Source organism: Hippocampus bargibanti, linkage group LG11 (genome assembly GCF_051943395.1).
Source record: "Hippocampus bargibanti isolate YZ-2025 linkage group LG11, ASM5194339v1, whole genome shotgun sequence".
Lineage (NCBI taxonomy): Eukaryota > Metazoa > Chordata > Actinopteri > Syngnathiformes > Syngnathidae > Hippocampus > Hippocampus bargibanti.
In genome coordinates this window covers 9,817,426-9,830,053 of record NC_142744.1, presented here as the reverse complement: position 1 = coordinate 9,830,053, position 12,628 = coordinate 9,817,426, and the positions used below count along the sequence as shown (strand labels likewise).

Sequence of the window (12,628 nt, the reverse complement as noted above, 5' to 3'; positions counted from 1 at the left end):
TATATATATATACATATACAGTAAAGTCTCGTTATATCGATATCGGATATATCGATAGTCCCGGTTATATCGATATTTTTTCGGACTCCCTTGAATATCGATATAACGAGACTTTACTGTATATATTGTAAAAGGGTTAGAAATATCTGAACTACTCAACAGTCCACCATATCTCTCAAAAGGCAAGCACGCCCCAATGCACACACTCATTCACACGCAGTCACAATCAGAGCAGGTCACAGTGAGGAGATCAGAAATACACATTTAAGTATTTTCTGGCATTATTTTGTTTGTGATCTTTTTTTTTTTCCTTTTAAACCTCGCACACTTTTTTTTTACATCCACCTGACCTCGAGATGTTTGAGATCAGTCGTCTAAGAGGGAGCAGGGAGTGAACAAATTGTGACAAAAACACCACGTGAAGAAGACGTGTGACGAGGACGTCGACGACGCCTGCTAAATATGCCATACAGCAAGAGCATGGAAAAGCAGGAACAGGCTACCTGACGATGCCACAAGCATTTGTTCTAAACACATGGAGGGGATGATATCACACACACTTGTGTAGAAGCTACATTGCTTCATTTAAAAAAAAATAAGACAATGAAAAAATATAGGGCAATGACATTGGACAAAATTTGGAAGAAAATGTGACAAAAGAGAAAAAAAGTACAATCTGGGGAAAATTGGGTTATTTTTCAGGGATAACAGTTAATTATATATCAATATACAGAGACATAAAGTAAAAATTCTGAATTATTTTAAAAAATGAACAATAAAATAGGAATGTGACTGGACAAAAGGAAAGACTAACTGAATGTGGTATTAAAAAATAGCGTAAACATCAGAAAAAAGTTTTTGGATGGGGGAGGAGGAGGTCACACATTTTAAGAAATGAAGAGAATAAGTAACAATTGTACAACCCCCACCAAAAAACAACAACAAACAATGAAATAGTGACCTTTGATCCTAACATAGAATAAATTAAACTGAACATGGATAAAAGGGAAAAAATAGTTTTGTAAAATAACCAATGATGCAATTCAACGGTCACTTATGTAATTAGAACTCCAGACTAACTGTTTTCAAAAATTATTATTATTACAATTATAATTTTTTTAAAACCTGGAACACAATGGCGCCAAAACCTGACATTTTATAGGCGTAAGTACAAAATTTAGGGGCACCCACTGAAAAGCAACTCGTCAAGTCAATATAGACATTACCATTCACCTATACTATTACCGAAAAAGGGACAGTTTGTCATTCAGAAAAAAACTAATAAATAAAATAAAAACACACAAATGTACTGGTTGCACATTTGTGAGTAAATAAACAAACTTAATTGACACAGCATCCAATTTTACGGGCGCCTTGTCATCGTTTCAGAGCAGTCTGGAGTCTTTACAATTGTAAACATACTGAAAAAAAGAAAAAAAAACATCATTCAATCCACAAAACTATATTATTATTATTGAATAAATACAACCCCCACCTAAACACTTAAAGGATAACCGACACCTCCGGACAAGTTGTGTTTTGTAAAATCACTTCAAATGACTTCTACTGAGCGCATTTTACAAAGGTTCCACCGCGAATAGATATTTTTACGTTTTAAGACTTGCGCTGAATATTGAGGAAGTCTTGTTTTCAAGTTGATGACGATGCCTGAAGTGACGTCACGTCAGGAACGCCCCTGACCGAGAATGCGACACACAATGCATTTTGGGTACTTTGTTAGGTCTGGAAACATCGTGTTGATCCGTGTTGATGGCGAAATTAGAAGGAAAACCATAAATAACACGATGGTGAATCGTTGTGTGTCGCACCAAGACTACCAATTGCGGTAACACCATCTAGAAGTGGACACAAATTCCCAACAAACAAATCAGCCCATTTCCAATGGAGCTTGTGCACCATCTTGTGCATTTTCTGGGACGCTACATTGGAGTCCAGATGGCTCGAATTGATACGGAAGGACTTCTTTAATCGATTGCAAACATGTATGCTTTCCTCTTCAGAAGTATTTGAATTATATTTATAACTGGATGAGTAACAAGAAAGCACCTTCTCCGAACCTGAATTTCGTGAGGCCATTGTTTTGATTCTGGAGCAAGGCAAGACGTCCTGGCGCGATGTCACGAACTGGGGGCGGGACTTTCTGAAAATCCCCAGTTCCGAGGTCATTTTGTGGCAGTTTTGGGACACTTTAAGTCATTTTTACTGGGGTTTTGCATTTGACTAAAATATCATGGGTATTTTAGGTGCTATAAAACGTTTTTCTGATGTCAGTTCGGAAACAACAAAATGGTTTCGGTTGTCCTTTAAATAAATGTAACAAAGTGAAATCACTTTTTAAATATGAAAAAAAACTTTTCTTAAATATGGGAAAAAAAGTTTTCATAAAATCATGAAAAAATACATTTTGAAAATATAAACAGGTGAGCCACTAAGTAAAATGAAAATAAAAGTCAAAATCATTGGCCATTGGATCCAAAAAGGCAAAGAGGACGAGAACTTTTACGGCACAAAAAAAAAAAAAAACGTACACAAAACATGAACAAGGTGCAGGAATAATGATAGCTGGTTCCTACAGGTGCAGTTACATGTACAGTAAGAGGCACACAGGTAGATAGAGAGAAAAGTAACTTGACAGCACGCGACGTTGCCCTAATATAAAAAAAATAAATACACAAAGTTAAAAAAGGTTAAAAAGAAGAATATAGTCCAGAAAGTTCTCGCCGATAGATGTTTCATTTTGATTTTTAGATTTCTCCCTTTTAATCGCAATTTTTTTAAACAAGCATTACATGCCAACATCTTGGCACTATTACCCAAATAATATTGCACAAGTGCACAATTATGTGAACCAGGGAATGCAAATACTGCCCATTTGTCTCGTGCTTAACTACAAGTGAGGATGATGATGATACATTTTATTTATAAGCGCCTTTCAAAACTCTCAAGGTCACTTTCCAGTCACAAGTTAAGTTTTTCTATAGGTGAGCAGCGGCAGCCACACGCGCCAGCGTTGACTCAACCCGGAAGTAACTCAAATAGATCGAAAGCTAGCTAGCTAGCTAATAGATAGATAGCTAGATTGCTAGCTAGCTTGATAGCTAGCTAGATGTACAATAAGAGCTAAAGCGCAGTTTGTTATTTTACATATGCACAATCAGCAATATTTGCATCCTATCATGGCGGGAGGGAGCAGGACAGCTAAAGGAGACGCTTTGCAATGGTCCAACAACACGAGAAAAAGAACAAATACGCTAAAAAACGTGAGCCACATTGTTTAAAAAAAACATTTTACATGTTGGGTTGTATTGGCAATAAGAGCCGTCAAGAGACATTAAAAACATTTTTCCCACATTACAGATTTGAGATACATTTTGCAGAACCTAAAACAATAGAGAACTGCAAATGAGGACTGAATTAATAGGAGACAAAATCGAGAGGGAGCCTGGTGGAATATGTACAATCCAAACAAAAAGTCACAAGGAAACGCTTTGAAGATGTCAGTCAGTTTGTTAGCGTCCACAGGGGGGCGACAAAGTCCCACTAATTGAATTCTGGCGGTTTCCCCACCCTCTTTGCCCCCATCTTCTCATTCCGTAGAGTAGACAACTCAGCTGGGTCCAAGATAAAATGCAAAACACGAAGAGCGATCGATGTCCCATCTACGAATTATAAAGCTCAGCAAATATATTAGATCAGAAAAATAAAAAGCAGCTTTCCACATTCAACAATCTGTTCCGAGTTTGGATTTTGTATCTTTTTTTTATGACAGCGTATACCAGAGACGAGGAATTTAAGCGCAACAGGCAAATTGAAGCACTTGAGGGACGTTTGGAGGTTGTGGCAAAGTTCAACATTTGAAATAGCGGGTTGTGGTAGTTGACGTTAACTCACCATCGATCTGTGTGTTTTTGTTCTCGCCACTTTCCGGAGAGTCCGCGCCTTCAAGCAACTCCCCTAAGTCATCAAAAGATCCATCTTATTAAATGTTCTAATCGTTTGGATGAAAACTCAAGATGAATAGATGTACAAAAGGGAATGACCGATCACCATATTGATCGCAGTGGCGCTTTGAAATAAATTTGATTCGTTTGGTGATTATGTTCATAAATCCGATGACATATTGCAAATCAACTTTCCCCATCAAAATGAATTAACTCATTCACTGCCATTTACAAATGTATTCATGAATTGAAAATATGATGGAGAGCGCCATTCCTGAATTTGTTCGGATTTTGTTTTTTTCATGCTTGGGTGCCGATAAAGCACTTGCCATGGCCTCCTGATCCACAAGGGGGCAGAATTTCCCTTTTTTTCCCATGTTAGCGCTTTGTTCCAGCTTCAGATGTTGTTGAAGCACTCTATAAACCGTTATGTATGTATTGCATTGTATTTTGGATAGCCGCCCTCATTTCAAGCTCAGATAACTCCAGACCCAATTAATTTAGGACTTAATCTGATGAAAGAAGAGCGTATAAGATTTCTTCTCTGAATATTGATGTAGTCCTAAAACTCAATATTCTGTGGGTCCTGGAATTGAAGTGACAATGACAAAAACCCTGGCACTGGAGTGGACACATTATTGCACGTGAATGAGTTAAAATGCCTTTGTTGAACTCAAAATGGTGATTACAAACTTGGGAAATGAACCACATGCTGCTTCACTTACTCGAAATGACAAACTTACCGTTCTGCAGCGAGGGACTCTGATGCACGACGCCCCCAGGCGGCGGCGTCGCTGTGTCATCGGTGTCGGGCTTTGACTCAGCCTCGTGGTCGTCAGCTTCCTGTTTGCTGTCTTTGGGTTCCGCCGAGTCGGCGTCGTCTTGCCGAGGCTCCATTGTATCTTCTTCTTGCTGAGCTCGCTCCTCCGCCTCCCTTTTGGATCGCTCTTCCGCTTCTGAAGTCACACGTGGGACATCCAAGTTTCATTGGCTCATTTGGTTTTCAAAATAAAAGTGAGATAAGAAAAATAAAATGTGATGACCAATATTCATTCCTAAACGGAGAAAAAAAAACTAACAAAACAAAAAAGGATGATGCGTAATGTTCTGAATTCTGATTTTGTTCTGATTTTTGATAAATGGAAAAAAATGTAATGGTAAAAAAGTAAAAATTAAAAAAATTACACTGCATCAATTGAATTGCCGTCTTGCTCAGTCTGGTATTCCCTGCCTTGGCCACATGGGGGCGTTATAACACAGCCAAATATAATGAACACTGACGCTTTAGCTCATCTCAGTTCATCAATACAGCACTAATATTAGTCATTCTTTTCATCAATTTTTCCGATATCAGTCAGTCTTTGGCCTTCGACACCGGATGATTCCAATTTGATGTTAGTTTCACTCCCTGGTGCTTTCTACTATCTTTGTGACTGCTTTATTTCCTGAATATGATACCTGTCTATGTTAAGTGCTTTGTTACAGCTTCAACTCTTATTAAAGCGCTATATAAATCAACATGTATTGTATTGTATTCTTTGCAGAGGATAAAGAAGGGATGCTTAGTATGTTACTTGTTGCTCATTTTGTTGCTTCAAGGGATTTAGCATAGATGCTATTTCATGGAAGCAAACGCTCATTTCAAAAACACAAAGTGGAATTCTCTGCGTTACATGTTTAGTTCGGCATTAAATTCCCGCCCGCTTTTTCGAAGAACTGCTGATTTGCCAACGTGCCGCAGTTGCTAAGGTTTTTAATGATTGGAAAGGAAGTGTTAGCACCTTTAGTGGCCTGCGCTTTCCAGCGCTCTCTGTTCTGGTGGACTTCCTCGTTCCATAGCGCCTTGAAGTTCTTCATGTCGACGGCGAGCAGGGGGCTGTGGCCTGACGAGCAGCTGTCAGAGGCCATGCTCTTCACGCAGTGTCTCTTGGCCTCCTCCGAGCTAATACTGTTCAGACTATGTGGAAATACAAAGGAGAGGAGCTCACTGCACTGATCACCAATTCTGGTGTTTGCTTTCTTAGCAAAATCTGTCAAAGAAAATTATTAATTAAAAAAATGGTGCTTGGATTTATCTAGGAGGGCTCCTCTGTTGTCAATATGAGAACTGGGATTTTCATACGTCTGTGTAAGCTCTCAGTTGTACAGGAGTGGTTTCTTCAGCCGTCATCTGTACTTCTTTAATGGTGTCGGACGTTTCGCTCCTCATCCAAAGAGCTTTCTCAGCGAACTAAAGATGTGCTGGTAGCTCTGGCCCTATATATGTCCCTAATGGACAGAGGTTTCGGTGCCAGACCTCTGCTCTAAGGTTGGTGGGAGCAGTGGACGACTCCCTGAAGCTAATCTGATTACTTTTGTTCTGTCTGGTTATGGTCTGTGACTGGCTTTGATTGCCCCATTCGCTCTGGTACCACCTTATCAGCATGACTAAGCCTATGTGGTAACGACCTAAGACGTCTGTTGTAAACACAATCCAAATTAAACCTCAAACCACCATGGCGATTTAGTGAAGGGTTTTGTTGTTTTACAAAAAAATGTTTCCTTTACTCCCCTTTCAAACAACACGATTTTCATCGGGAATAATAAATAAATAAAATAAATATTGTCAGGTAACACAAAATAAATATCTGGCTTTAAAACTGTCAACAGTTTTCGACCCTAAAACACAGAAATGTATTTATTTTGTGTGTGTGTCAAAAGCAGGCTGATGACTCTTTGATCACTGGGACCGTGTAAGCGGCAGATGCTTGTAATTGAGCATTTGTTTTATCGTTTGTAAACCTTCGTGGTTCAAACAGATGGGATCATGACACGAGTAAACATGACATCACTTGCGTTCTGCCTCACGGTGCATTCAAATGCAGTCCGACATTTCACACACCAAAATTCATGCATTCAATGCATTAAAGGTGACTATAAATATCGAAACAATGTGGATTTTCTATCAATCTATAACACCTGATCTATATTAAGAAACATGTTTAAGGTGTGTGTGTGTGTGTGTGTGTGTGTGTGTGTGTGTGTGTGTGTGAGGTGTTGAAAAAACTTTATTTTACTTAATTACAACCAATGGTCAGTCACTCATTCAGTGCCATTCTTGAATTTATTCAGGAATTGAAAAGCATGACGTCGAGCGGCATTCCCTAATTTGTTCGGGTTTTGTTTTTTCGTGGGGGGCGGGGGGGGGGGGGGGGGGTGTCGATAAAGTGCTTTTCAGACCTCTGGCAATGCTTTTTCCCTTCCACAAGGGGCAGCACTTCTCTTTTGTCCATGTTAGCACTTTGTTACATTAAAGAGCTATATAAACCAATATGTATGTATTGCATTGTATTTTGGATAGCCGCGCCCATTTCAAGCACTCCATAACTCCAGACCCATATAGTTTAGGAATTAACTGTTTTTTTTCTGATGACAGAAGATAGTGGAATGTTTTTTTTCTTACACTGTATTGGATGTTTGCGTAGTCCCAAAACTCAATATTCTGTGGGTCCTGCAATTTGAGTGAAAATGATGAAAACCCTGGCACTGGAGTGGACACATTTTTGCAAATCATCTGGCAGTGAATGAGATGTAGACCAGATAAAGTATTAGGCCCAAAACGTTTTTTTTAAACGAAAAGACTTAGAACGTTTCCTATTAACTCAGATTAAATCGGATTTGGCGCCTTCTGTCCTCCCCCCCTTCAACATCGATAGAATACATTAGTAAAAAGAAGCGTCCCATCATGCGACAGCTCTGTGATGGGATTAGAGAAGACAGGACGCCACTGAAGTTGGCGGCATTCATCCTTCGGGGGGGAGGAAGGGGTAAGGGGACGTGTGAAGATACGCGAGGCAAAGCAATCCATCCGCCGTTTGTTGAGATGATTCACTTTTGGACTTGATGCGCCGCGTCTGAGCGATGAGAGGCGAGCGATAATGGGCAGATGGTTACAGACAACCGAAAGCGCCAATAAAGCGGCGTGATGGAAGACGGGAGGTCTGAGGCGCTTCAACTCATCAGGTGAGCTGAAATCGCCACGGCTGTGTGACATTTATGAGCTCCAATATGAGGGCCCCCTAAGTCGCAGTAGCGACCCCCCCACCCCCCTGGCTGAGTGATTCTAATGGGGGCTGCCGAACGCACTGATAAGCAGGCTGATATTGATGTGCGGTCTGAAGGGAGGCTTAGTATGTACACACGTTTACACAGATAAAGCTTTTCAATGTCACTCTCTGGATTGTTGTTAGTTGTTCAATATATTGTTTTTTTTTGGGGGGGGGCGGCAGTGGGGGTTGTATTTGAGCTCCCAGTTGTTGACACGAATCAAACTTAACACATGTAAATGCTTTTGGATAAACAACTGTGTTGTGAAAATAGTCCCCCCCTGGAAAGAAAATCTAGTATTTCCCTAATTACCGTATTTTCTGGTGTATAAGGCGCACCGGAGTCCAGTGATACCTCGGTTTACGAACCCCTTGGCTTACGAACTTTTCGGTTTACGAACGTTAAATTTATGGCATCCAAACTTTTTTCGTATGCTAAAGGATGCTTTGATCCTCTCGTCTTTCATCTAGAACTGCTTCATGTAACAAAGAGGGTACAGCAAGTGTTGAAGAATGAATGACTCTCTGTGTCTGTGTTGTCATATTGTTAGTTATTTTTTTTTTTTTCCCCAAGATGGCGGCGCGTGAACACACAGCGGCTCCTCTCTCTCCCGGCAAATTGCCGTTTTTGTTTATTATGTTGTCAAAGTCATTAAAAGTGCCTTGCATACTGGGCCCGAGAGGACAGTAATTTCATCTGTGCTGTATGTCATGCATATTAATATTTGACAATCAAGCTGACTTTGACTATAAGTCGTAAGGTCATGTTTTGAAGAAAATCAAGGCTTTGGGTGCACCTTATACACAGGAAAATACGGTATTGGAGGTTTCGTCATTTCATTCCCCGAGAAATAGCAATATATAAAATGTATTAAATCCAGTGACAATGCATGGAGCCCGCCTAAAATGGCGTCTTCCCCTTTCAGCGCGTAGCCTACCTGGAGCGCCGGAAGCCCGCCAGGCCTGAATGCGAGGCCTCGTCGATGAGCGGTGTGACGATGCGCTCCATCATGTCGCTCAGTACGGTGAAGGTGGGCACCACAATGAAGTCGATGAAACCTGCGCAAGCAGACGTGAGAGCATCCACAGGTTCGTTGTGAGCAGGTTTTAAGTGGAAATTTCTCAATTTTACAATATTATATCCTTTGTATGACATTTTGTCTCTTATATTATTGTGTCGTGTTATGATTGAACCATCCTTGATTGCACAACAAAACCAATGCACGTTTGCCCTGTCTGTGGTGTCACCATGTTCTGACTCACCGATTTGGGACTGCGCCACCATTGTTGACTTTCGGTCACAGAGAGGCGAGAAAGAAAGGCCGAGCTCCGCTTCTTTGTCCCCCTGGAAAACATAAGAGTCGCTCATGAAAACCATGCTCTCCTTCTTCTTGACCAAATTGGGACCCCTCCCAACCAAAAATGTTCCATTGACACAAAAAAGGGGAAAACTGCAACATACCAAAAAAAAAAAAAAACTTTTTCAAACATCTGTAATAACAATAATAATAATAATAAAAACAATAATATTATTATTATGACAGTAATAATGATGATACTACTACTACCACCACCACTACCCTGAGTAATAAAATAATAAAAATATGTATTATTATTATTATTATTATTATTATTATTATTATTATTATTATTATTATTATTATTATAGTAATAATAACAATAGTGATACTACTATTACCACCACCACCACCACCACTATCTTTAGTAGTAATGATAATACAATACAATACAATATTACTATAATATTACATTAATATAATATAATATAATATAATATAATATAATATAATATAATATAATATAATATAATATAATAATGCTAATACTACTACAACCACCACTACCATTAGTAATAATAATAATAATAATAATAATAATAATAATAATGCAAACGATCTAATGAGAAATAATATAATAATAAAAATGAAATAAATACATATTGACAACTTCCAACTTGAAAAAAAAAGAAATCTAAAGTGAACATGTAAGTACGCCTTTTACCGAGGAGCATTTTTTTCTCCCTCGATGCAAAGTCATCAATTATGTCCTTGCGTGACAAATACCGCGTAATGTCATAATTGATTGCCTCGGTCGCCGAGCCACTTAGGCGCTCTTGTGTCATTGATGGGTGGAGCTAAGTCTCCATTGTTCATTTTTTGAAAAGCTCCCTTTAGCAGAAGCAATTTGAATAAAGTGACTTAGTACAGTGCGCAGGGCAAATCCAAGGATTTGGCGACATAAGAATAAAAAAATAATAATAATGATATAGAAACGATTGGATTATTTTGCCTTTTTTTATCAATATAGATTTTTTTAGTCATTTCAAAGGTTTTTCTTCAACAGTACAAGAACAAGAATAAATAACAAAAAATGCATTCCGCTGGAATAATGGATATGCCTGAAAATGTAAACTTTAGAATGGCAGCTGTCACGCGCATTTCTTCATGAGAGCATTTCATTTTCCCTTTTTTGAACACAGAAGATAGACATGTAGGAGTTGGCTGCGCACCAGCGGTTCATTGCCAAAGCGTGCTTTCAAGGCAAAAAAAAGCCAAGCACAAAAGGGGACACACTGACAAAAACGCAGCTTCATAAGAGGAAAAAAAGTGCGTGACTGATCACAGTTAATGGTTTCGCACGTGCCGTTTGACCTCGACGGCTGCCCTTCTTTTTTTCCCTTATCTTTTCTTTCTAGAAAATGGTGGTAGCCCACTGAAATCGTACTTCTTGCAGAACAGCATTTTATGCCTATTTGAGTTTAAAGTTTAAAGCATTTTAAACTTTCAAACAACTGTGACATTTTCATGTCTTTCATCTCCAGTTTGAACCATCACGACACCAACTCGGCAAGCATCAAGAGACTAACTGTGTTTTTCTGACTGTGTTTTGCTTGTTCTTAGCCTTTTTTGTAAATTGTGACACTTATTCCGAAAGAATGAACACTGCACCTAAGCTGTAAACGAATGTGATCATCTGATAACTTACCTGTCTGAAGAACTCCTCGAGCAGAGAGGTGGTCCAACGGTGGTGCAGGTCCCAACTTTTTGCCGGGTGGCTGATGTCGGCGGTGTGCAGCAGTAACGAGAGTGCTTTCGGCTTATCGATGCTACAGACAAGAAAGTCGTGGTCGTAAGTACAGGTGGTAGTAAGTCGCGTTCATATAGCAACGCACTTGTAAATTGGTGTACGTTGGTATAAGCAAATTGATTCCTATACCGAAATAAATACATACGTAAACAAAATGCCAAATAAATAATTAAATACATAACTAGAAATAAATAAGTACATCGACCTCAATAAACACATAAACAAACCCCCCCAAGTTAAAAAAATAGTTAAATAAATAAACAAATAAATAAATATCTATGTATCAGGTATCTAAACACAAAGAAACAACCAAATACATAAATAAACATAAATAAATAGTTAAATAAATAAACAAACAATGAAATAAACAAATAAACATAATAAATAAATAAATAAAAATATAATAAATAAATACATACATAAACAACCCAAAATAAATGCATTAAAATATAAATAAATACCTAGAGACAGAACCAAACAATCAAATAAATAAATGAATTAAAAAAAGAATAAATAAATAAACATAAATAAATACAGTGAGACCTCGGTTTACAAACCTCTTGCCTTACGAACTTTTCGGCTTACGAACGATACATTTATGAAAATTTTACCTTGGCAGACGAACTATTTTTCGGGATACACACGGAGCTGCCACAATGAGTGATGTGTCGTTTGAGAACGAGCCCGTTCTCCTGACAAGAAAATGGTGGGCACCATGTTTGTCCTCTATTCCCCGCCCCCAGTCTTCGGTTAAAGCCACGTGATTGGTCAAGATCGCAGCAGTGGGGGATCGGGTTACAAACAGAGAGAGTGAGGCCATTCTCCCAAAAACAAAATGGCATCTCCGGTTAAAGCCACGTGATTGGTCGAGAATCCAGGGGGGGGGGGGTTTAAACATTAAAGAGACAGGCAGACAGAGAGAGTGAGAAAACGCACACACACACACGAAAGGGAGATGACAGAATTTGAAACAAAAAAAAGTTAAAATGTCCCATATTTTAACTGTTTTCTATCCATTTTCTCACTATTCTCACACTCTCACACTTTTGTTCAGGCTCAACAAATAACCCGCACAAGTCATCTGTACACTTGATGCAAAAAGCTATCAACCCAGCTAAACAGATCACCATTGATGAAGAACAAGATACAATTATCACAGAGAAAGCACCTACAAGGGATCATTCGTCAAGATGGTGAAAGAAGAAGGCTACGTTCCTCATCAAGTGTTTAATGCTGAGGAAACCGGACACTCCATTCCATCAAGCCATTAACGACCATCACAAATGTAAATAAAATGACTTTATTGTACAGTACAGTTTATTTCTTTAATCATAATACTATAGCACATTTATTATACATAAAATAAGGTATATTTTGGGTAGTTTTAAGGCTTAGAAAATTAGAAAGTAGAAATGTATGTTTTATGGGGACCTGAGAACGGATTATTCTCATTTTAATGGTTTCCTATGGGAA

The 12,628-nt window shown here is 38.7% G+C and overlaps 1 protein-coding gene across 3 annotated transcripts in view; it reads right to left on the bottom strand.

Annotated features, from left to right (window-relative positions):
• Window positions 1–2: 2 nt before the first annotated feature.
• The window catches only part of pde1cb (phosphodiesterase 1C, calmodulin-dependent b), a 99,876-nt gene continuing 87,250 nt past the window's right edge, over window positions 3–12,628 (bottom strand). For 2 of the 3 annotated variants that reach the window (XM_089008308.1, XM_089008309.1), the window contains 6 exons: window positions 11,054–11,174; window positions 9,311–9,392; window positions 8,986–9,106; window positions 5,744–5,919; window positions 4,706–4,918; window positions 3–3,975 (listed from right to left, as the gene is read on the bottom strand). In XM_089008308.1, coding sequence (XP_088864434.1) covers window positions 3,869–3,975; window positions 4,706–4,918; window positions 5,744–5,919; window positions 8,986–9,106; window positions 9,311–9,392; window positions 11,054–11,174 — 820 coding nt within the window. In that variant the 3' untranslated portion in view covers window positions 3–3,868. The remainder of the gene's footprint in view (window positions 3,976–4,705; window positions 4,919–5,743; window positions 5,920–8,985; window positions 9,107–9,310; window positions 9,393–11,053; window positions 11,175–12,628) is intronic. The other variant, XM_089008310.1, reaches the window with a different exon arrangement.